At 45.7% G+C, this 25651-nt stretch overlaps 2 protein-coding genes across 3 annotated transcripts in view; one reads left to right on the top strand and one right to left on the bottom strand.

The window, feature by feature from the left end:
• SLC30A7 (solute carrier family 30 member 7) overlaps window positions 1-3853 on the bottom strand; it is an 82192-nt gene extending 78339 nt beyond the window's left edge. Inside the window, 1 exon segment of the mRNA XM_029617632.1 lies at window positions 3831-3853. Coding sequence (XP_029473492.1) covers window positions 3831-3853 — 23 coding nt within the window.
• On the top strand, window positions 1289-25300 carry LOC115099968 (exostosin-like 2). Of its 2 annotated transcripts, none has more exons than XM_029618059.1 (4): window positions 1289-1644; window positions 5458-5867; window positions 8082-8152; window positions 23944-25300. In XM_029618059.1, the coding sequence occupies exons 2-4, from the start codon at window positions 5486-5488 to the stop codon at window positions 24433-24435; spliced, it is 945 nt and encodes a 314-aa protein (XP_029473919.1). In that variant the 5' UTR covers window positions 1289-1644; window positions 5458-5485; the 3' UTR covers window positions 24436-25300. The 2 variants fall into 2 exon arrangements, with proteins under 2 accessions (XP_029473919.1, XP_029473920.1); XM_029618060.1 differs by having other exon boundaries at window positions 1395-1644; window positions 5437-5867.
• The last annotated feature ends 351 nt before the right edge of the window (window positions 25301-25651 follow it).

Below are 25651 nucleotides of genomic sequence, written 5' to 3'. Positions count from 1 at the left end.
CTCCCAACCTTCATAATCCTTATACGCTCCCAGTATGCTGTCCCCATATGCCAGTAGTGCCCCGAATTGATCAGGGCAATAATGGCAAACTACACTTGCTAACCTCAGGAATCCCCTCATCCAATTAAGGACATTCTTAGCCACTTTGGGCTCCGAGTAGTCCGCTCTTTTCTTCTTTTTCCCCTTTCTGCGGCTTTTGTTGTCCCCCCGGCGTCCCTCTAATAATCGGAAGATGTTAACATATCTTCTCCGTCGTATTCTGCTACGCAGCCTTCTCGGTACCCCCTCCCATAACTCCGTCAGTGACGCTAGCGCTGGGTGGCCCATGTCCTGGCATGGGCCTGCTCCTATAGCCCTCCGTCTCTTACCCGAGGGCCCGCTATCCGATGAAGTAGCATCAGAGGAGTCCGAACTCCCTGATGTATGGTCGCTGTGCGCCCTCCGCTTCCTCCTTTTGAGCGCAGTTACGCTACCCTCCCTGCTAACTTTACCTGTTTTTCCCATCAACCTGGCAACGCTGTGTGCTCCCGCGTCCTGTTGCGGTCTCGCACTTTCTACCGCTGCCAATCCGCTAGGGCTCTGATCCTGTCGAGACCACCACTTGTCTCTCGCAGATGTGCGTGGTCCTTCCTCGTCACCATCACCTGAAAAAACAGAGTACCCGCCACCAGTATCTCGTCCTGACAATCCTCGTCCTTCACCGCTCCTCACCCTGTATTGTGTGGGCTCATCTGTATAAAGACCCTTATCTCCCCCACCTGAGGCCCCAGGCCTATGTTGTGTGCCTCTTGACCCCCTTTCTCTACCTACTCTTACATAATCTCCTGATTCAGGGCCCCTGTCTAGTCTGCACTCCACCAAGCCCTCAGCCCCTCCCCTCACACCTTGCGCTGCACTCCTACCAAACCCTATAGGGGTGAACCCAGCCCGTATTCCTCTCTGTCTCACTACAGTGTCTTCGTTAGAAGCAGATAAATGACCGCACGCACCACATGGCTGCAAATTCTGCCTGCTGCGCCCTTCTCCAACTGTCTGTCCCTGCAGCTGCGTCCTCTGCTGCCTCCGAAGGTTTGCCTGCCGCCACTGACTTTCAGTGTGTCTGTCTGATCTGCACACTGGCCGAGGTTCCTCTGCGACTCAACGGCCCCTTCCCTGCTCTGTCTCCACGCAGCCTGGCTGTGGCTGCCCTGGAAGCTCTCTCCCCGCCCGTTGCCCTCGTTACATGATCCTCTCGCCCCTCCCCCTGTGTCAGTCAACAGCGCTGCTTGCTCAGCCGGGCATAGGCTGGGGGATGGGCTGTAACGGAATTCCTGCAGCTCAGCGTGGATGAAATCAGCCCCTGAGGGCGAACGCAGGGGGGGGTTCCGAGGCAGGACCGATTGGTCCCTGACCACTATCACTCGCTGCCAGATTTCCACCTGAGGCCGGAGCCTCAGGGCCACTTTCCCCTAAACTGGCCTCTTCTCGGGGTAAGGGGCGCGGCTTGCCTGGGGTAGGGTTACAAACCCCGTGGGCTGGATCGGGAGGGCTAACAGTGCTCGCTCCCTTGCGGCCTTTTTTGGGCATATTGCCAGCTGCCCTTATCAATGCGATAAGGAAAATCACTCGCCTCTTACTTGGAGCAACAAGCTGGCTGCTAATCAGGTTGGTGTTATTCTTATTATTATTTCATCACAGAACCTGCTCACGACGACCACCAGAAAGCCCACTGCTCCTCGCTGCTGACCGGCAAATGGCGGGAAACGCCCTCTGCTGGCTAGCTTCATTGACCAGCTTCCCCAACTCTGTACCCTGCCCCCCTCCCCCTACCCTCTAGCCACACTTGCTGCTCCGGCAGATTCCACCCAAGTTACAATTGCAGCACCAGACTTGCTGGTGCTGCTGCTCCATAGCTAACTCTGATATTCAGTTATCTGGCTAAGTATGGTCACCTCGTAGACCTGTCCTAAAGTTAGCTGAGAATATTCAGCAGCGTACCGGTGCCACTGAAAAGACAAGCTAACTAGCCGAGCCACACAGCGGCTGAATATGAACCCCAATGTGTAATGTTTTTTAGACTGCTTTTACCTGTGTGGTTTAATTCATTGTTGCTGGTTTTGAAGAGAGTTGCCAAGTGACCCTGTTTCTGGGGAGAACCTTTAGGCCAGTCCTGGCTTATTTATTTGGATGTTATATTGTTTACTCAGCTCTGATCAGTTTTTCACTGTCTGGTGAAGATTCAAATGGCAGCAACAAGGTTACAAATACCGCATCGCACCATACTGAGAGGTGTGCTCCCAGCTACTTTCAGAGTGGGGCAGAGGGATAGGATAAAGTTGGCTGAAGGATGGTTTACCAAATTTTTTTCTAAAGCCTTCAGAAATTATTTGAGTAGGACTGTACTCAATTATCTGAAGTACTGTTGTGTATTTCCCAATACAGATTTTGAAGCAAAAAGGTCTCCTTCCAGTACTGGGCCTTTAGTAACTCTTTTTGACCAAACTAGCATCTCTGTCAGAAAGTGGGTATGACTAACCCATAACTTAATAAACAAGCATGAAACACTCTACCTGTAGATTAGTTGCCATCAGAAGTACAGTGCTATGTAACTTTCTCTGCCAACTTGCAATTGCCTTGGCTTGTTATCTCACCATCAGTCTATCACTTGCTTTTGTGTCCAAAATATTTCTCTTATTTCATATGTAGAACTGAAAATAAATGGTATACACCCATTACAGCAATACCCCAACTTTGAAAGCATCATTATAATAGCCCAATATGCCAAAACTTTACCTACAATGCAAAGAACCTGGCATCCGTAATATTCACCTTCTACATTTCACGAACCAGAGCAGATTTTTGGAGTTGCATATAAATTGTGATTACTAGAAACTGGAAGAGCTTGACAGTAAATAGCTAGCGCTGCACTTGAACTACTTCTCATACACTTCCTCAAAGCACAACCACCTGTTACCATCAGGGACATTGCTCTGATTCAGTTTGACTGCACAGTTAAACCTTTGTCAATTCCCTAAGGCAGTAATATTCACTCCCAGTCCTCGAAGGCTGCCAACAGTTTGGATTTTCAAGATATCCCTAATGAATATGCATGAGAGAGATTTCTGTGCACCTGCCTTCATTGTATGCAAATATATCTCATGCATATTCATTAGGGATATCTTGAAAACCAGGGTTGGTGGTGGTCCTCGAGTGCTGGGAGTGAATACCTCTGCCATTAGGAAACCTGTAATTCCAATGTTGGTACAATTGCATTGGCTGCGCATAGAACAAAGAATCAAGTTCAGGGTCCTCGTCTTGGTATTTAAGGCTATTAATGTGCTTGAGCCTCCTTATCTGAAAAATGTGTTTACTAAATATGCCCCCTTACAGTCTCTACACTCAGTAAATAAGCAACTTCTGGTGGTACCTTCCATTAGATAATTTATAAACTGAATGGCAGTCAATCAAGTCAAACAAATAATAATACTAATAATTGATCTTCCCATCTCTCATTGGCAAGCTTCACTTTTGTAGGGACAACTCTCTGGAATGCATTGCCAGATGAGCTGCGGATAATTGCTGATTATGCTTAGTCTCATAAACAACTGATGATGTTTCAGGAGGCCATTTCTTAGGAGAAGTTACTTAGGTTCATTCATTAGTAAGAAGCATAGTTTCAGTTTTAGTCGCACAGAGGGAAAAGTTTGGAGATGGGCCCAGCATCAGTATATATGCTATGGGAGTGGGAGGGGAGAGGGTATCCCAGTTATTGACACAGTGTTTCCTCCCTACCCCGTTTCTCCTCCTTCCCTGCGCTCCTCTCCCTGCTGGCAGGAGGGAACCGTACTTACCCGCATTCACTCTCCAGCCACATGGTTCCAGTTCCCCTGCAGATGGAACTGTATAGTCGGTGCTGGCAGATCCTGCAAACCACAAAATCTAGGGATGCTACATGATTCCTACTGCAGCATTTGAACCATTTGGTGAGGAAAGAGACTTTTCAGTGGTTTTATTCCTGCCAGCAGGGAAGTAGATGAGGAGAGAGGGAGGAGAGGGTGGGAGGGAGACCGGGGATGGAAAGCGACATGGAAGAGCTAGGAGAGAACTGGAGCAGATTGGGTTGGGGAGGGAAAGGAGCTATGACCCAATTCTGTGTTTGCCAGCTGCATTTCTCCACAAACCACACATGTATGCCTTTGCTTGAGACTAATGGGTGTGCTGCATCTTAACTGTTTGAGTAAGGACCTTGATACTAGCCCATAATACCAAACTTGTTTGTAGAACACACATCTTCTGTTGTCTGTCATATGTAACCAGATGGGCAAGCTACTGGGATTCTCCCTTGTATCATCAATATTAATAATGATTTGATCTTGCATGGTAACTTTTCAGTTAAAGAATATCCTGATGCATTGTATGATTCAGCTTAGAAACACACAGCGTATAGAATTGTCTGTAGCCGAATGGCCCTGCAGCTGATTTCAAATCACCCGAATTTTAAGCGGCCCACGCACGTAAAATCTGGGGGTTACGTGTGTGGCCATGCGCACGCTGAGTGCATTTTAGAAATGACCCGGCCACGCACATAATCCCCGATACGTGCAGAAGTGCTGGGCCATGGAAAAGGGGCGGGTCGGGGGGGGGGGGGGTGGCGGGGACTGGCTGGGCCAGCAGCCATTAGGCCCTGTCCTAGGGAAGTGCATGCCGGTAGCTGGCCTGCATACGGAACTTACTTCATCTATTCAAATGAAGTAAGTTCTAAAATTTAAAAAAAAATAAGGTAGAAAAAGAGGTTTTAGGGATCGGGGAGGAGAGCAGAAAAAGGAGGCAGAGTAGGAAGGGGGATAGGGAACTATAGAAGGCCTACGTTGCCGCGAGTTCCGACCTGTCCAGACATGTGTGCACGGATATTAAAATCCAGCACTTGTTTGAAAATTGACCTCTATGTGTACACTGTATGTTCTTATTTGTTGGGTTACCTTAAGAGACAGATATCATCTACAAGTGATGGAGCCATGAATGACCAACCTTCATAAAATAGGTTATAGAATATGCAGGAAGAAGGCTGCAGTATCTGATTATAAGCACAGAGAATATGTATTTTGGACTTCTGTATATGTGAATCTTCTTTCAGTCATCATTAACAAGGATTAGCAAGGAAAAAGTCAGTGCCCGACAACAGGACTCGAAGCTGAGACATGGGGCTCATGAGTCCTATTCTCAGCTCTACTAATGATGCTGAATGTATATTTCACTCGTGAATTGTCAGTTTACTTGACTATAATTAGAAAGTAATAATTGTCACTTTAGAGACTTTCATACATGCTATTCCGTGAAAGAAGGTATTTTGCATGAACATTTCTGTCGTAGTTTTGATGAGTACTGGAGAATATTATCAACATCATATCTGCTAACTTTATTTGCTAATTATGTGTTTACAATCCCAATTTATTCAAGGTGTTGCTTTCCTGTTTCTAGACTCTTCGGAAGAGCTGTCTGGGTAAAAATGCTTCGTATCTGTTTGGTAGTCGTTCTAGTCTCATTTCTTGTACTCAGAGCCTTGACAGCTTTGCTTCCTAATACCAAAGAGGATGAATTAGCCATATTGAGAAGGCAGGATGACTTCCTTAGAAAGCCTTCTCTGGATTCCTTTACTCTGATCATGCAAACATTCAACAGAACAGACATTTTGCTGAGACTCCTGAATCATTATCAGGCTGTTCCCTATCTGCAGAAAGTGATCATTGTGTGGAATAATGTTGGAGAGAAGCCACCAGAAGGACTGTGGCACTCTCTTGGACCACACCCCATCCCAGTGATGTTCCAGGAACAGGCTGTGAACAGAATGAGGAACAGGCTCCAGCCTTTTCAAGGGCTGGAAACAGATGGTAAGGACCAGCTTTCACTACGTCATATTGTTGTCATATCCATTACTCAATAGGGATGTGAATCGTTTTTCAACAATTAAAATGATCATTGATAATTTTAAAATCATCATAAATCATTAAAGAACACGATACAATAGGAATTCTAACGATTTATCATTAAAAAATCGTTAATCGGGTTAGTGCGCACTAACCGGGAGTTAGTGCGCACTAAGAGAAAATGATACAAATTGACACTTTTCAGGTCAGTTAGGAATGAATATGTATTCCTATTGGCTGGCTGCCCTCTTATTTATTGATGTTACCAAGGTTCCCACTGAGGTGATGGTTGGGAGGATGGGAAATGGAAACGGTTGGGAGCTTGACAAAAAAAGTAATGTGATCAGTCAATGTGACTAGAACTTGTGCCCTATCCCTGGTACCGGGAGTATTGTGATCTTCCTGCATGCAGTGCCCTATCCCTGATACCAGGGGTGTTGTGATCTTCCTGCACTCAGTGCCATATCCCTGATACTGGGAATGTTGTGATCTTCCTGCACGCAGTGCCCTAACCCTGATACCAGGAGTGTTGTGATCTTCCTGCATGCAGTGCCCTAACCCTGATACCGGGGGTGTTGTGATCTTCCTGCACGCAGTGCCCTAACCCTGATACCGGGAGTTTGTGATCTTCCTGCACGCAGTGCCCTAACCCTGATACCGGGGGTGTTGTGATCTTCCTGCACTCAGTGCCATATCCCTGATACTGGGAGTGTTGTGATCTTCCTGCACACAGTGCCCTAACCATGATACTGGGGGTGTTGTGATCTTCCTGCACTGAGCAGGGATACAGCACTGCGTGCAGGAAGATCACAACACTCCCGGTATCAGGGATAGGGCACAAGTTCTAGTCACATTGACTGATCACATTACTTTTTTTGTCAAGCTACCAACTGTTTCCATTTCCCATCCCCCATATATTGTCAGTGGGAACCTTGGTAACATGAATAAATAAGAGGGCAGCCAATAGGAATACATATTAATTCCTAAACTGACCTTAACTGACCTGAAAAGTGTCAAATTGTATCATTTTCTGTTAGTGCGCACTAACAATGGTTAGTGCGCGCTAACTTCCTGTTAGCGCGCACTAACTCCCGTTAGTGCACACTAATCGGAAAAACTTATTTTTTAACTAAAAAATCGTGCGAAACACAATTTTCTTCTCCTGCCAGACGATTTCGATCGTTAAGACGATCGGGCACACAATTCACATCCCTATTACTCAATATGTTGTTACCTTATGTAATCCGTCGGGCCCATCTTTAGGAAAAAGCGTAATAGCAAATGCTTATAAATAAATATGCATTACTTCAGGCTGCAGGGGTTTAGATCTCCTTTGTGTCTCTGAAAGAAAAGGCAAAGCATGACTAAATAGGTGTCCACAGGAGGTGCTTAAACAAATAAGTCCACATTGGCTGCAGTCCTGCCAGCAATTAGTTTACAAAGTGTAGTGTGCTCTGTGATGCTCAGTGCAGAGCAGATCATCCTGCAGCATTGTGGGATAATTTCCTCCCCAGTAGCTCACAGGACATGCCTCTCCAGAATACTACAGAGCTGCTTGTTTTGCATATCACAGCACTTGTTGCAATTCAGAAACTAATTTAGAGGCAGTACAGAAGGTTTTTGTTTGTTTTTTTTAAAGGTTTCCCTTTAATGAGCAGGTGCAAAGGTCAGGCAGAGTAGCACGTGCACTTTTGGAAATCCTGTATATGCATGCTGCTTTCCTCCCCCAAAGGAAATACGTCCACAGGAATGTCTCCTTTCAATCGAGCTTTTTCTGCACATGATGGAAGCCACTGGTAATTTTCAGTCAGGCCAGTTTACCTGAGTAAATACCAATTTGCTCATGGAAATGGCTTTGAAATTTGTCCTCCTTTTGCCTCTGTAGATCCTGGGTATTCTTCTGGGTGCTTAGCCTCTGGTGGCCTCTGATCTCTTGGTTGGCCTACATGGGGCTTGCTTCAGAAGTGGAGGGCTCTCTGAAAGGCTCTGCCCAGAGCTAGGCTGCTGCACAAGAGTGCACTTACATTTTTGTGTCAGCTGGGTTGAAGTGCTGCTTCATCTAACCCATTGTATCTAGAAGCTATTCCCCTGCTTCACCCCTGCATAAATGCATAATGCTATGATTATGTTTACAGTCAAAAACAGGAGCTAATATTACATGTTATATTTCTATTTCAGCTGTTCTGATGATGGATGATGACACCCTGGTTAGTGCACATGATCTGGCTTTTGCTTTCTCTGTTTGGCAGGTCAGTGTTCATGCACTTTTATTGAGAGGCTCCGAGGGGCTGGACATTTTCCTTGCTTGTGGTGCTTGCTTGCTGCCATACACAATTTTTTTTTTTTTTTTTGCGTCAGTGCAAGTAAATTCTAAGCCTCGGGTACATAATGTATCCAGCATTACACACACATTATTCTTGTACTGGACAAGCCTAGAGCTGCCAGTTAAAGTCTGCTGCTATTTTAAAGAGATGACAGCCCCAAGTACATGAGTGGGGCTGTCATCTCTTGTTTCAGTATTAAAATTGAATTTTCCTCTAAATAGTGGTCAGGTGCAGTCCTGTCTGAGTAAGCTCTTTTTGTAGTAGCAGCAAATTTTCAAAAGTACTTTTATACAAGTTAAGGAACTTGCTTTATTCTTAGAAAGGATTTCAAGTCACTGTGGTGGCTCAGATGGAGCATGTTGTATGAAACTGCCAAGTTGGAATGTTACAGCAGCAATGATCATGAAAGAGTTCAGAAACTAGGAGGGGCTACCAAAATTAAGGCAGACAATGCCCTTCCCAATCCTGGCTTGATGAGCCCACAGCTACTCAGGTTTGCAGGATATCTGCTATGACTACACATGAGATGAATTTACATATAGTGTGTCTTCAATGTGTGCATATTTAATATCAAGACCGGATAAACGGTGGAGATAAAGCGAGACACACGTAAGTATAGTACAGGCAGGCAAGAGTGTGTCGCGATAGCGTATTGAATCTGCAGACAGTTTGAACAGAGTCCAAACACAGATGTCCAAACAAATTTTAATTAGAAGAAAATCAGAAATTCAAATATTTAAGGCAGCAAATAAGTACGCTACAGAATAATGCAAGAGTGATATAACTGAAAGTCCATATTGGGTCCCCCATCATGGTCCGTGTTTAGCAGCAAGCTGTGTCGGGAGGGACGGAGAAGCCCCAAGGGATATTAAAGAATTCCATGATATATAAACATAACGATAGATGACAGTTAAGAACAGCAGATCACACAAAAGAGCAAAGCCAGCCAAGGAATAACAATAACAAGAAATCATACTGTTGCGATGCCGCGATGGGACAAACACACAAGCGGCCTCTCATCTCCTGCCAGCAGATGCTGGCTCAGTTTTTCTTGCGGCCTGGAGCCTCGATGATGACGCCTGCCTCTCAGCATGGCCTGGATGCCACCGACGCTGGCTCCTGGTGCGGCCACCGACGCTATCCTCTGCTTTGCAGCACAACGCAGCCAACTCCACTTCTTTTTGCAGCTTGGATGCCGCTGACACTAGCTCCTCCATACAGCTGAATCGCTGCCGATGCTGGTGCTTCTGCCCCGACATCTCTAGATGTGCGAACGCACGTCTCTTTACAATTAAAAGGGCCCGCGGCAGGAAAAGTCCCATCAGTTTCTCATCATTCCAGCAGCCCAGGGCTCTCTGTCTGTTCCTTGGGGCCTTCGCAATGGATCCTCATGGTCATCCATGGTCTCTTCATCCTGCATGGTCTTCTGTGGTCATTCTTCTGTCTTGATGGTCTTCGTGTTCCTTGTTAGATGTTCCTGGTCTCCTTGTTCTTCATGGGAGCTCCTCCATGTTCAGTGCTCCTGGTCACTCGTCAGTTCCTCATCCAAGTCTTCTGAATCTTGGCCTCGTCCAAGTCTTCTGAATCTTCAATCAAGTTCATGATGTTCCTGTCTTCGTTCTAAAGTCTGCATTCTAGATCCTTGCTTGTCCCTCCTCCAGGCGTGCCAGTGATGTGGTCCGCAACCAGCCCATGGGGGCTTGTGTAGGGCGCTTCCTGACACAAGGCTTGTCTCCAAGACCATCTTCTCTGGATCAAGTCCATCCTTGTTTTTAGAGTTCCAAGTTCTAAGTCGTTCCAAGTCAAGTTTTGAGTTCCTAGCCATGTTCCTAATTCCAGGTCTCAAGGAGCTTGTCCAGACAGCGGCTCTCCATGATCCTTGTTCCAAGCCATGTCCTGGCTCCCATCCTCATCTGAGTCTCAGTCCCGAGCTTGTTTAGCTCCTGACGTGGTCTGCAACCAACCTGTGCCAGGTTGTGTAGGGCGCGCAGCGGGACAGAGTGGTCTATGACCAGCCCTTAGGAGGTGTAGGGTACGATGTGATGCAGTGTCCATTGAAGCTGAACTCTAACTTGAGCCTGAGCCTTTGTCCATGTTCCTCATCTACAAAGCCTTCATTTGTGTTCCTCGTCTCCAGATCCTTCATCCAAGTTCCAAGCTTTCAGTGTCTTCGTCCATGTTCCTCGTCATGCCATGTCCTGTTCTCAGCCTTCGTATGTCCTGACTTGCTTGTCGTTCCAAGTGGAAGGTCCAGAAGGGCTATTGAGTGGCCAGAAGACTACTCCAGAGTCCAGCATTGCATTGTTTGGTCTCACTCTATGCATGCAGGTTCAGCGGAGGCCTGAGAGCTACATTCCAAGTCCAAGCTACGTTCCAAGTCCAGCCAGTGCCTGGATACGCTTGCCTTCAATGATGTGTACCTTGGAGCTCTACCCTGAGTCGTGCCATGATCGAAGGACTTACTCTTTCTTGAACAAGCGACTGCATCCTGTGCTTGCAACACATACCTTCCAAGCAACTTTACGTTACATTGGTTTCATGGCTCAAATGTGATTTATTACAAACTAGAAATACACACATAACTTTTAGACTTTTGCAAATGAGATTTACCGAAGGTAAAGCATTTAAATGAAAAAAGGTACCAAGAGGCGCATCTTTACAGGAGTGAGATGTAAACAGCCAATTAGGAAGCTGTACATTGTCAGGCAAAATTGGAGCACATATTAAACACAGCTACAAAGGATTCCTTGTATGGAGAATTGACACTTTGTTCTCCATGACATCTCCTCCCTCTCGCAAGGTCCTTATCGGCATTCTAATAATTCCTCTCGGATGGAGTGGTCCTTGTTAAAATCTTTGGCATCAGATACCTCTATCATTATCAAGCTGGCTGACAAGGGAGGTGGAGTTGTTGTCATGGACAGAACCATATATAATGCGGAAGTCAATCGTCAACTGGCCACCCCCTCCTTCTACTTGTCCCTTCCCTTTGACCCCCACACCCATGTTACAAAGATATCATCTTTAATCCAGGAAGGTCTACAAAATCATTACATTACTTCTCTTGAAACTGACTTCTTCTTTGAGAAGTTTCCCATTACTCTGGTGATTTACATTCTCCCTAAAATTCACAAAACTCTGCAGAACCCTCCAGGTCACTCTATAGTTTTAGGGCTTCGTTCTCTACTAGAGCCCCTTTAAAAATGTATTGACAAATTTTTGCAGCCATTTGTCTCCCTCATCCCCTCGTATATCTGAGACTCTGGACATTTCATTACTTTATTGCACGATTTACAACTCCCTTCAGGCCTTTTCTATTTAGTTACAATAAATGTTCCCTTTACACTAATATTCCTCAGGAAGAGGCCTTAGCGGTGATTGAAACGGTCCTCAATTAATATCCATCAGACTCTCATGTACCAGCTCAAACTAGCTCGCTTTGCCTTGGCCGAAAACGTTTTTTTGTTTTCAAGATTCCTTTATCAAACAAATCAAAGGTACAGCTATGAGAGCCACTCTGGCCCCCAATATCGCCTGTCTACATATTGAAGTTTGAATCTAGTTGGATTCATAAAGCATGCCATACTGGGTCAGACCAAGGCCCAGCATCCTATTTCCAACAGTGCCCAATCCAGGCTACAAATACCTGGCAAATACCCAAAAACTAAGTATATCCCATGCTACTGATGCTAGTGAAAGCAGTGGCTTTTTTCTAAGTCAACTTGATTAATAGCAGGTAATGGACTTCTCCTCCAAGAACTTATCCAAACCTTTTATAAACCCAGCTATACTAACTGCACTAACCACATCCCCTGGCAACAAATTCCAGAGTTTAATTGTGCATTGAGTGAAAAAGAACTTTCTCCGATTAGTTTTAAATGTGCTACATGCTAACTTCATGGAGTGTCCCCTAGTCCTTCTCTTATCTGAGAGAGTAAATAACCGATTTTACATTTACCCATTCTAGACCTCTCATGATTTTAAACATCTCTATCATATCCCCCCTCGGCCGTCTCTTCTCCAAGCTGAACAGTCCTAAACTCTTTTTAGTTTTTCCTCTTAGGGGAGCTGTTCCATCCCCTTTATCATTTTTGTCACCGTTCTCTATATCTTCTCCATCGCAACTATATCTTTTTTGAGATGCGGCGACCAGAATTGTAACAATATTTAAGGTGCGGTCTCACCATGGAGCGATATAGAGGCATTATGACATTTTCCATGTTATTCACCATTCCCTTCCTAATAATTCCTAATATTCTGTTTGCTTTTTTGACTGCTGCAGCACACTGAGCCAACGATTTCAATGTATTATCCACACTAACGTCTGTTTATTAGCTGCCTTACTGACTATTATAAGCACAAACACATAAACATACTAAATAATATACCCAAATAGTTTACTTCTCCCCAATACTTTAAAAAAAGAATCCCAAGCAAAACTTACTGATTGCTTTCAGCCACCAGCAAGGTGATCCTCTCTTCTTAGTGCTCTCACTAGATTGTGGGTTACTGAGCTCTTCCCTTGCAATATATCTTGTGCTTCTAAGGTAAATTAGTACAAAACAATCCCTTTGGAGATTTACTCTACAGTTAGTTGTCCTGAGTGACTCTGCTGTTCTGATTAACAAATGATGGTACCTAATCAAATCAATTACACAATCTTAACACCATTCCAAGGTGAGTAACTGAACTTTTCAATCTTTTTACTTAGGTATACCCTGTTTCTAGCTTATTTCTAACTTCTGTCTACCTTTCTTTTTTTGTTTTAATATACAAACATACTAACTTCTGCTTATTAGCTGCCTTACTATTAAAAGCATAAACACACTAAATAATATACCTCAATAGTTTACTTCTCCCCAATACTTAAAAAAAAATTCCCAAGCAAAACTTACTGACTCCTTTCACCAACCAGCAAGGTGATCCTCTCCTCTCAGTGCTCCCATGGGAACATTTTCAAGCAATTTATTCCTATCTGCCTTAGATTTATGGGCAACATAATCCTCATTTGACATGGTAGTGAAGTCCAATTTTTTTTATGTTTCTTGATTGGCTAAACACCTGAGATGTCAACCTGCACTTTGTACATAATATTCAGGCCTTCCAGATCCCCTTTCTCAATATTTTGGTAAATGTCGATGATAACACTCTGTCTACTTCTATCTTTCATAACACCTTGCTAAGATACAAGAGCAATCACCCACAACAATATCCTGTGTTCCTCAAGAGCTGATTACATTGCCCACACTCAAATCATGCAGTCCTGGTTTTATCCAGAGGCTGTCCTGCACAAAAAAAGCATGTAAACACACTCTGTATATTAATCGGAACCAACTTTTCATTCCTCCTTCTGTCCAGCAGTGCAAAGAATGACCTGCGTTCTCCCCTTCTCTAGTAGGATCAACAAAGTCTGCATGAGCATCAGACGGCATTGGCAAGTTTAGTCCCATGGCCAATATTTTGTGAACTCCCCTTGTTTGCTTTCCAGAGAGATAAGAATATGCATGTATTTTTTGGTTACTCCCAATCTTGGTATACCTAAATATATTCCCTCTAACAGTGGTCATTTTTCATGTGGCTGATGTGTCACTTGCCAATATTCTGCTGTTTGTTCTGACTTCCATCACCTGGTCACCAGCAAAATCTCAGTAGTTTATCTTGTGAGCTGCATGTGCCCTTTGTTTGTTTTATATAGGTATAACAACTCACAAATTAAAAACTCATAGTTTTGAACTTGTCTCTTGTATTCGCTACTCAAGGAGAGGCACCCGTAGGCCCACACTGGATAGACCAGGACTACTCTATTTCTGACTTGCACTTCTTTGCCATAGAGGTTACTGAGCGGCCCACCTGGGAGAGAGCTTTCTCTAACCATTTGATCAAACGTGAATGCTGGATTTTTGAACTATGCACTCTGTCACTTCATGGATTGAACAGAGAAATCAAGTGGTCTGCTTTTAATTGACTGTTCATATAGCTTCTTCTACTTATATGTGCCTCGCCCCTTGATTGGCTGGGTGTCATCTTTCCTATGCTGTTGATTGATCCTTTGTAGCTATGTAATACGTGCCCCACCTTTTTGATTGGTCAGTTCTCCATTCAAGGAATCCTCTGTAGTTGTGTAATATGTGCTCTGTCTTTTGACTGACAATAATGTACAGGTTCCCGATTGGTGGTTTACATCTCGTTCCTGATTGGATGCATCTTTTGGCACTTTTTTTTCCTTTAAATGCTCTACCTTTGGTAAATCTCATTTGCAGCCATTATTTAGCTCTTGCATTATTCTGAAGCTTATGTGTCTGCTGCCTTAAACACTTGCGTTTCTGATTTTCTTATAATTTAAAATTTGTTTGGACATCTTTATTTGGGCTCTGTTCAAGTTCTTTGCAGATCTAATACACTAATGTGACACATTATATGTAATCTCATACATATTCATTCCGGAAATCCTGAAATCCTGGCTGATTGGGGGGGGGGGGGGGTGTCACCAGGCCAGGTGTGGGAAGCCCTGTCCCATGAAGTGAGACTAGAGGACCTCAATATATGCATTCAAGATGCAACACTTCCAGTGTAAAAGAAGTCGAAGAGCAAGTGGTTATAAGGTATGGCTGCAGGAGAAAGGTAAAGGAGCTTGTCTTTACAGAAAGGGTAGGAGACGCTCATGGATCAGCCTCCCAGTGAAAACGCTAGGGGTGGGAAATGAAAGGGAAAAATTTCACTAGGGTGTACATTATAGTGGTAGGTAGAGAAAAAGGGCCAGTTAGATGAAGCATTGTCATCTTTATCTAATTTCATATTCTGTGTTTCTATGTTCATAATTATATGGAAAGAACACACAATGTCATATGTGCAAAATGTATGAAAACACATGCTGGGTGTGTGTGCATCAGGACCTTTGCCCCCATGAAAATAAACCTGCAGCTTCCCTGATAAATAACTTGTACATTAATTCATTAATGTCTACAGCAAAAAAATGCATCTGTTTTCTATAAACTTGCTTTTCTCTTGTGCTACAAGACTGGCTCATGTTTTCATAATCAGGGGCTGTTTACTGAGCTACACTAATGCATTAATGTACAATAAACAGCATTTGCTCAGTGACCTGTCAGATCGGTTTGTCCCTCCTACCAGCAGATGGAGGTAGATGGCAAGATCTGTGTCTTGATGCTCTCTCTCTGGTGCAGCAGGGAAGCTGTCGGTAGTCCTCTGCCTCCAGCAGATGGTAGGCTGGTCTAACAGAAAGGAAGAAGGAAGGGCCACCGAGGCAACAGCCCAAGTTCTGGGTTGGTTCTCTCAGGATAGGCCCAGGCCAAGTCAGGGGAATTCCAATAGGCTGATACTGGATATAAAAGGGGTAAACAAATCCCTGAAGATACATTTTCAAATGCAATCCTTGAGAATAGTAATAACAGCAGAGAGAAAAGGAAAATTTCTATTCTCCCTGGATTTGTCAGAAGCTTAACTTCACATCCCCATTAGAATGGAGCATCAGCGCTTCCTGAGATTTGTGATAGGGAAAGAACACTACCAGTTCAAGGCAATGCCTTTGGGCTAGCAACGGCACTTGGGATCTTTACAAAGGTAATGATAGTAATGGCAGCAAGGAAAGAATCGGGGTCTATCCATATCTGGATGGATGGCTTATCAGGGCCAGTTCTCTGCGGGAGGGTTGCCTAGCAATGCAGGTGATTATGCAGGTATTGGAAAGGTTGAGTTGGTAGTGAACAGAGCCAAGAGTCATTTACAGCCCTTCCATGTATTAAAAAATCTAGAAGCACGATTCAACACAACTTGGGGCATGGCACCAGCAAGGGTTCGCTCCTCAAGTCCACTAGGATTTTGGGCAAGGCCTCTCCCGGGGAGAGAATCTCTTGTCAAGGGACTGGGGTTTCTTAACTGGAGGGCAAGGCCTAAGGGGTCTTCTTACTAATTTTTACATTTCCAGTCAGCTCAGGTGTGGGAAACGGGGGTCCCACTAGAACTCCAAGTTAATGTTCCCTCTGAGCTGCGCACATGCGCAGCCATACACAACTGTTCCCGCAGCCGCATGCAGCTTTTACCTGCTGCACAGGAAGACCAGCATGGCTGTGGGGGAGCTCATCCCATCGAGGCCCAAAGCAGAGAGGAAGCCTGGCTGCCGGGGGATCACATCCTGCCTGACGGCCCAACCGGAAGAGGCAATACAGCTGCCATGGTACCGCATCCTGCCCAGTGGCCCAACTAAAGGAGGCCCTGCGGTGGCAGCGGATCACGTCCTGCCTGCCTGCTAAAGAGGGAGAGAGAGAGAGAGAGAGTGTGTGTGTGTGTGTGTGTGTGTGTGTGGGTCTGTGGCTCTCACAGGCATGCATACAAACAATGTATGAGGGGTGACAAAGCCTGCAGTGGCATGTGGTCAGGGCCTTCAAGCGATTCAGTGAATCCCCAGCCCTGGACCTTTTTTTATTTTCAGTTGCACGTCTGCACAGCTAATAGAAACAGCAGCCTGTGGCTGCCTGCAGGCTTAACCTCGGAGGAAGCCAATAAAAAGAATATGTTCATGAGGTTGAATGTTCTATTCCTGCACATACCCAGATCAGTCCAGAAAAGTGGGTTGTGTATCCCTACCAGCAGGTGGAGTCAGAGAACAATTAGAACTTTGGGCACTACTACATAACGAGAGTGCCACCTGCAGTCACTCAGTATTTCTCTGACTCCAGCGGGTAGTACAGATGCACATCTGCAGTCTTTAGTTATATTTTTTATTTAGTTTGAATTTAATTCAAGGCGCCTAACACCTCAGGTCGCTTCCTGAGGTGTTAGGCGCCTTCGTGGGCCATCCCTCAGTAGAAGCTGGCCGTCCAGGGAATTGGATATTCCTGTCAGGGTTTCGCCCGCCACAGTTTGGTGTCTGATGACCAGGGGCTCCTGGCTACTCACCACTGTCTCTGCTACAATTGCTCCCTTGTCTCCTGCAACAGCTTTTCTCTGTGTCTTGGTAAAGTTTAATTTAAAAAAAAAGCTGTTTTCACTGCAGCTGACTGACAGTCTTCAGTGCTGAGGTAAGGAGAGGTGCAGGAGGGACTGGGTCTTTTAAGGCCGGCCGGGGAAGCTGTCAGCAGTTTTCGCCTCAGCTCCCTGGGCTCCGGGTCGTTTTCTGAGGGCAAGGATGAGTTTTTCTCCGTGTGCTTCGTTTACTCGCCACTTCCCTGCTGGGGGCCTTGTGATTTCACTATAGACAGGCTCCTTTCCCACAGCATGTCTGCGTGCGTTTTTTTTTTTTCTCCTCAGCCGGTAGTCTCTTAGCCCGCAGCACGAAAAGTTTTTGTTTTTTGCTGATCTTGCCTGACTGAAATTTTCTCTGCATCGCAGCTCTGAGCGTTTCTTTTTTTTTTTCGTGCCCTTTTCTATTTCACTTCAGACTATCGGCGCGCTGCTGCAGATGGGACCGTAAACAGAATTGCAGGCCTGCCGCGCGTGTGGGTCACATGGCCAGGCATTAGATGCGGCCTCCTTATGTGCAGTGTGTTCCCCGGGGGTTAGAGGGCTCTTCAGGGATTCTTGCCTCCTCCCTCGGGGAGAGAACGTCTGTCTCGCCTTTAGCTTCACGGGAAGAGGATTCTCCGCCTGTTCTAGCCCCAGCGAGGGAAGACCTCACCAGGGGAACTGATGATATCACCCCAGCTGACTCTCCAGTGGGGGCGGGGGACCCGGAGGGGTTTTCCCCAGAATTTGTCCTCCTTATGCACCAGGCTTTCCTGGCAAGGAAAAGCTCAGCGGTAAAGCTGCCCGGTCTCCTGGGGGCAGATTCGGACCCGCCTGAGAAAAGAGGTCAGGGTACGGACCCTCGTCACCGCCTCTCTGATCAGGCTCACCCTACAGGGGATTCTCCCCAGGGCACGCGAGATCCAATCCCGGGGGTTGGGGCGGCAGACCCGTATCCGCAGCCAGATCCAGCTGATGTGGATACTGATGATCCGGATGAGCCCGATTACCCTCCTGCGGAGGGGGATGACCCCAGCGTGGTGCATTTGTTCAAGTGGGATGCGTTAAGACCCCTTATTCCCCAGGTCCTTGAAGTTCTGGGACTTAAGGTTTCTCAAGAAGAGTCTGACAACGAGGGCATCAATCCAGCCCTCGACGGCATCAGGGGTCCCTCAACATCTTTTCTTCTGCCTAAGAAGGTTTGCAAACTAGTGACTCGGGAGTGGGAGACTCCGGATTCCGGCTTGAAGGTGGGCAGAGCTATGGCGAAACTGTACCCGTTATAGTCTGATGTTTTGGATTTACTGAAGATTCCAAAGGTGGATGCCATGGTCTCGGCAGTCATGAAAAAGACCACTATCCCAGTTGCTGGGGCAGCTGCCCTTAAGGATATGCAGGACCACAAGCTGGAGATCCAGTTGAAGCGAGCATTCGAGGTTGCAGCGCTAAGCCTTCGGGCGGCGGTTTACGCTAGCCTCATGCAGAGGGCCTGTCTGTGTTGGGTCGAGGAATCGGCTGCCGGGGCCAATACGGGCAACAGTGGGGCTCTGCAGTCCGCCCGCCTAGAAGAAAGCATCACTTATGTGGCAGATGCTTTGTATGATCTGGTGAGGACCTCGGCGAGAGGTATGGTGTCCTTGGTGTCTGCGCGGCAACTCCTCTGGCTGCGAAATTGGGAGGTGGGTTTGTCCTCCAAGACCCAGCTTTGTAATCTACCCTTTAAGGGCAAGCTCTGGATCAGCTAGTAAAGCTGCTTGCTGAATCCAAGGGCAGTCGGTTGCCAGAAGATAAAAGATCTTCTAAAAAAGTCTTCCCTCCTCGAGCTAGGTTTTGGGACTCTCGCTGCTTCAGAGTGGGTAGATACTCCGCACCTCCTGCTTCTAAACCTGCTTCGGGGCGCCAGCAGTCCTTTCCAGGGGGTCGCCGGCCCGGAAGAGATTCGGGACATCTTGTTGTAGGAAGTAATAAAAACCCCCAATGAAGCCACGAGCACCCATTCCGTCGTCGAAGCTGTCGGAGGCAGATTATCCAACTTTTACATGGAATGGGCAAGAATTACATCAGACCACTGGGTCTTAGATGTGATCAAAGACAGGTATGCACTAGAGTTCTCGCGCCCGGTCCGGGAGGTTTTTGTGGAGTCCCGAGTGGCCTCAAGTGTCAAGTGAGAGGCGGTCCGGGTGACTCTACAACGTCTTCTCGAGCTGAAAGCTATTGTCCATGTTCCAGAGGCTCAACAGGGACGAGGTCGGTACTCCGTGTACTTTGTGGTCCCCAAGAAGGAGGGCACGTTTCGGCCCATCTTCGATCTGCAGAAGGTGAACCGTTGCCTTTGGGTTCCTCGTTTTCATATGGAAACCCTGAGGACAGTGATGGCTGCGGTTCAAAAAGGAGAGTTTCTCGCTTCTCTGGACTTCACGGAGTCGTATTTACACATTCTGATCTGGCTGAATCACCAGAGGTTTCTGCGGTTCAAGGTCTTGGGACGACACTTCCAATTTTGAGCCCTCCCATTTGGTCTCTCAACAGCTCCTCGCACATTCACCAAGGTGATTGTGATGGTGGCGGCCTTCCTTCGTCAGGAGGGAATCTTGGTCCACCTGTACCTGGACGACTGGTTGATTCGCGCGAAGTCTCAGGAGGACTGTGAGAGATCAGTGTACATGGTGATGTTCACATTGCGATCCCTAGGTTGGGTAATCAATGTGCAGAAGAGGCACTTGGAACCCACTAAGAAGTTAATTTATCTCGGAGCACAATTCGATACCTTGCTGGGCAAAGTGTTTCTAGCGGTGGATCAAATAGGGAAGTTGCAGGAACAAATACATTCCCTTCTTCGAAGGAACAATCCCACAGTGTGGCATCATCTTCAGGTCCTGGGCTCCATGGCTTCAACCTTGGAATTGGTTCCTTGGGCGTTCGCTCACTTAAGACCTTTTTGGTGTGCGCTTTTGTCTCGCTGGAGCCCGGTGTCAGAGCAATTCCATCTACCAATGCCTCTACTTCCGGAATCCAGAGCCAGTCTGTCATGGTGGCTGTCACTGGACAATCTGGAATGAGGGGGGTGGATTTGGACACTCCGAATTGGCTGATAATCTCCACCGTTGCCAGCCTCTCAGGTTGGGGGGCGGTGTGTGCAGGCAGGTCTGCCCAAGGGCTCTGGTCGGCGATGGAAAGATCCTGGTCCATAAACCAGCTCGAGACCAGGGCTATACGTCTGGCCCTGCGGGCTTTTCTTCCCTGGATCCAGGGCAGAATGGTGCAAGTCTTCTTAGACAATGCGACAACGGTGGCGTACATCAACCGGCAAGGCGAGATTCGAAGCCCCGCCGTAGCACTGGAGGCACGTCTTCTGTTCACCTGGGCAGAGCATCATCTCGAGGGCATTGCCGCATCCCATGTCGCGGGAGTAGAGAATGTGCAAGCCGATTATCTCAGTCGTCAGCAACTAGACCCAGGGGAATGGGAACTATCTCTCGAGGTGTGGAATCTCATTTTTGTCAGATGGGGAACTCCTCAGCTGGATCTGATGGCAACGCAGGCGAACGCAAAAACAGTTCATTTTTTCAGCCGTCGCCGAGAACAGGGCTCGGTGGGCATAGACGCTCTCGTGTGTCCTTGGCCAAGGGGGATTCTGCTGTATGCCTTCCCGCCCTGGCCCCTCATAGGTCGACTTCTCTGTCGCATAGTGCCCACTTCGTCCGTGGTTCATGGATCTGGTACACTTGGCTCTAAAGGGTCCACTTCAGGTGGCTCATCTAACACATCTGCTCCATCAGGGGCCCATGTTTTTGGATCGGGAGGATCGCTTCTCTCTCGCGGCTTGGCTTTTGAGAGGCGACGTTTATGCTTGAGGGGTTATTCAGAACAAGTCATTTCCACCCTCCTACAGGCGAGACATCCAGCCACCTCTATGGCCTATGTGAGAGTTTGGAAGCTTTTTGAGACGTGGTGTCATCAGCGTTCCTGTGACCTTTTAGTGGTGCATGTTCCTCAGGTTCTTGACTTTGTGCAACAGAGCCTCGATAAGGGCTTGGCGTTCAATTCCCATTCGTGTACAAGTTGAAGCTCTAGGTGCCTTGCGGGGAAACTTTGACGGCTGTTCACTGGCAGCACATCTGGATATTGCTCAGGTCAAACATTTGCGCCCTACCATCCATTCGGTGTGTCCAGATTGGAGTTTGAATTTAGTCCTGCGAGTTCTATGTGGCGCTCCTTTCGAGTCTCTTCATGGAGTTTCCCTGAAAGATCTGACTTTGAAAATGGTGTGTTTGGTGGCCATTTGCTCGGCCCGTCAGATCTCAGAGTTGCAGGCACTGTCTTGTCGGGATCCCTTTCTTTGGATTTACGACGATCTGGTATCATTACGTATGGTTCTGTCCTTTGTCCCTAAGGTGGTTTCAGCCTTTCACGTCAATCAAACTGTGGAGCTTCCGGGGTTCCCTAACTGGTCCCGGGAGACTTCTCAGAGCAGAGACCTTCATCTTTTGGATGTGCGGTGCGCCTTATTGCGTTATCTGGAGGTTACCAATGACCGCAGGTGGCACTCTCGTTATGTAGCAGTGCCCAAAGTTCTAATTGTTCTCTGACTCCACCTGCTGGTAGGGATACACAACCCACTTTTCTGGACTGATCTGTGGTATTACAGGAATGAAAAGGGTAAGGACCAATTTTCATTTCATCAGCTATCTTAAAATATTTATTCTTTTTATTAGTATGGTTTTACATTGATGTTTTATGTTTCTTGAATTTATTGTTGGTCGGTCTTCTGGTGCTTGCGACTAAGGGGAGGGATTCTGCTAGTGTGTAGTTTCCGAGTAGGGTCTATAGCAGTCTGGCTTGTTCTATTATCAGTAGGAGGTGCATTGGTTTTCTAGGGCCTTGATGTAATATCTGCAGTCCTTCTCTTTCCTGAGTAGGTGATAACTGTTTAAGTCTGGGTGTTAATGTTGTTTTCATACAGTAGATTTGTTTCTAGAAGTAAACTGTAGTCTTGGCAGGATGTGAAAACTTTTATTGGACTATGTAAGTATTATCCAAAATACCAAATGTGAGCTTTGAGACATTGTAGGAGCTGTCTTGTGAATGTCTGTGATCTGACATCTGAAGAAAGGAACAATGTAGTTTTAAAAGCTTTTGTGCAATATTTTAGACACAAGTATTTTTATTTTGCACATATTTGTAGGCAGTGTGGCATGTTCTGTTTTCCTAATAGAAGGTGTTTTGGTGTTTAGGGCTTGTTGTAGTATTAGCAGTGTTACCTTTTCCTAGATAGGGTTCTTGTTGCTTGAGTGCTGTTTTGGTATTGGAGGTTTACTATATTATTTATAATTGTTCTTCATGCTTTTCTGAGGGCTAAGCTCATACCCAATACATGTTAAAATGAGCCTAATGCCATATGGGTTCAAATATCTTCTGTATCTTAGGGAGAAGGGATTGAGGGAGTGAGACTGCAGGAGACCCGGGGTGTTGGAGTGGAGAGGGAACTGAAAGAGCAAGACTGCTGGTGAATCGGGGGGGGTGTCACCGCATGCCATTGAAATCCCGTGTATGTAAGGCAGCGGGAGTGTGTGAGAGCATGGGCATGTATATGAGAGAGAATGAACGTGTGTGTGCGAGTGTGTTTGCAAGAGAGTTTGTGCAGCCCTATCTCCCCAAACCCACGACAATCACAGGGTGACTAGAAATCAAAAGATCCCAGATATTAGTTTAATTATTTTGGTGTAATTTGATGTATTGAAATATTTTATTGTATTTTTGGGAAACATCAAAACATTTTAATCTTATTGTATGATTTATTCATCAGATGTTTTGAAATATTTAATTGGTGTTTGAGAAATACAAATGTATGCAAGTTCTTTAAATTACTGGATGTTCATCTGCTAGTTTGACGTATGGTTTTAATACTATGAATAAAGTTTTGTATCTCTTGATTTTATTGCTTGATGTTTTACGAGGAATGATGATGTTTCTGTTTTCCTTGCACTGCATAATACAGTCGGGCTTGGGGTCTCCAGTGCAGTTTTTGTCGGCATATTTCTATTTATACTTTATGGTCTCTGTATTTGGTGAGGGGTCTGTCCTGTATTTTAAAGGTCCAGTTCTTGTGAAACTTTAATTCTTGTTTTGAAAATGCTGGTACTTTTCACTGCCTTTGACGGTCCTCAGTTCCTCATTTCTGTTTTAAACAGAAGTTTGCTCTCCTATTAATTTCAGTTGCATGCAGAAAACGGTTTTGAATGTTATTGCAGGAAATATTTTTTCATTCACATATTTTATTGTTGTAACTGCTGTTAGTAGATTAAGCGATTATTTTAAGGGATGGTCTTAGCCAATGATCCCTTTTTAAGGATTGGATTGCTGCGAGCATAAAATTGATAGGCTTTTTGCATCTAAGAAAGCAGTGCTCATGAGGTAACATAACAAAAAATGTTTGCTCGCAAGCAAAAAGTTTTATACACAGCAACCTCATCCTTAGAGGGAACATTGACCCCAAGGATTTTTAGAGCACTCCATTGAGGGGTGTTTTTCTGGGGACCATGCAGTGACTTTGAAACATGGCAGGCCCAGGATAGGGGACTGCCATAGCACATTGCCATGACTAAGGATGGCAGGTAAACTACCACAGAATTCAGTAAACTGTTGTATTCAGTAAATCCCATGGTAGTTTTCCCCGTGGTACAAATACCACACTTCAGTAAATAAGGTTTAACATTGGTGTTGGTTTCCTTAGTGAATGTTGACTTGTCTTTCAGCAATTTCCAGATCAGATTATTGGCTTTGTTCCAAGAAAACACATCCCAACTCCTTCCGGCATATACAGCTATGGTAGCTTTGAACTGCAGAGCCCCGAGTCAGGAAATGGAGACCTGTACTCTATGATCCTGATAGGAGCTGCATTCTTCCACCGGCGGTACCTCGAAAGTTTTCCAAAGCAGCCTAAAGCTGTGCATACTTTAATAGATGAGACTCAGAACTGTGACGACATTGCTATGAACTTCATAGTTGCCAATCACACCGGGAAACCTTCAGGAGTGTTTGTGAAGCCCGTGGACATCAGGAACTTAGAAAGAGAATCCCGGAGTGGTTACTTGGGCATGTGGCATCGAGCAGAGCATCTGCTACAGAGATCATACTGTCTAAATAAGCTGGCTACCATCTATGGTTCCATGCCTCTGAAGTATTCCAACATTATGATTTCTCAGTTTGGTTTTCCTAATTATGCTAATCACAAAACTAAAATGTAATGATGGAAAATCTCATACTAAGGTTTAATGTGTTTCTATATTTTTTTTTTTTTTTAGGAAATTGTTTTGTTTTTTCACAGCCGTTTCTTCTAGAAAATGTAAATGTTAATGGATAGGATCAATGACCATGGCCACTGAAAGGTATTATGGGGCCAGGGTTGAGTATTTATGTGTAGGACTCCTTTCTGTTCCTCTCTCTCGTCCTTCTGTAAACACTCATTGAGCTCTTCATCGTTAACAAATGCCCATACTGCTGAATCTCAGGATATTAAATGGACAGAATGACATAGTTCCATAGCTCAGGTCCTGGTGCTGTTTGCTGATTGTTGGGGGATTCAGGCTTGCATCCTCATTCTGGGACTGGGTGGTGCTCTCAAGCCCAGGGAACGAGGGAGAATGACTGTCACGACAGTAGTGACTTCTTCTGGTGAACAAGTGACAATGAGGAGGCAGCACTCGGTCAGACAAATGTTCCTGCAGCTATCTGAGCATGTCATCTGGGGAGGATGAAGATGAGCTATAGAAGGGTAAATAAACCAAAAGGAAAAGAAATGAACCAAGCAGTTTTTCTCTACTAACGTCTTCCTTGGGTCTGTTGGCCATCACAGGGGGTCAAAAGAGCTCACGTGCTAAAGTTTACATTCTTCTCTCTTATCTGAGCTGCTTTACAACATGTACTGAACTTAGCCTTACTACCATGTATGTTCTTGTCAGGTGTGAAGGACAACTTCAGTGCCCCTCTTCCCATTACTATGCAAGATTGGATGTAACCTGAGTCACCAGCTAGGGCCTTCCATTCTCTCATTTCACAGTTTGGTTTCTCTTTCATGGTTTAATAAAACTTTCCCCATGAATTTAAAATTTGCAGCGACAATGAGCCATTGCTACTTTTGTCTTATGGTTTTTCATAGCTCTTTTATCAGGCCTTCATTAATCACCCTAAAGGGAAAATTTCATGCATACAGTTTTTTTCTTCTCTAGGCAGAAAGCTGCTACTCACTCTATGGCCCTTCTTAAGACATTGGTAGTGTAGCCAGAAAAAGAGCAAACTGAACCAACTGTGCCACCATGATTGGATAGCAGACTTTATTGCTTTATATTCCTCTGCCTTGGCCCTAGTGTATGCCCTAGCTGAAAACTGCATGTCTGCCTAGGGCAGGAATATACATGCAGCTGAATTCTGCCCTTCATCTGCCTACATCCAATGCCATTTCAT

Source organism: Rhinatrema bivittatum, chromosome 10 (genome assembly GCF_901001135.1).
Source record: "Rhinatrema bivittatum chromosome 10, aRhiBiv1.1, whole genome shotgun sequence".
NCBI classification, from domain to species: Eukaryota; Metazoa; Chordata; class Amphibia; order Gymnophiona; family Rhinatrematidae; genus Rhinatrema; species Rhinatrema bivittatum.
Note: the sequence above shows the minus strand (reverse complement) of the source record. Positions and strands in the feature narration are given on the sequence as shown.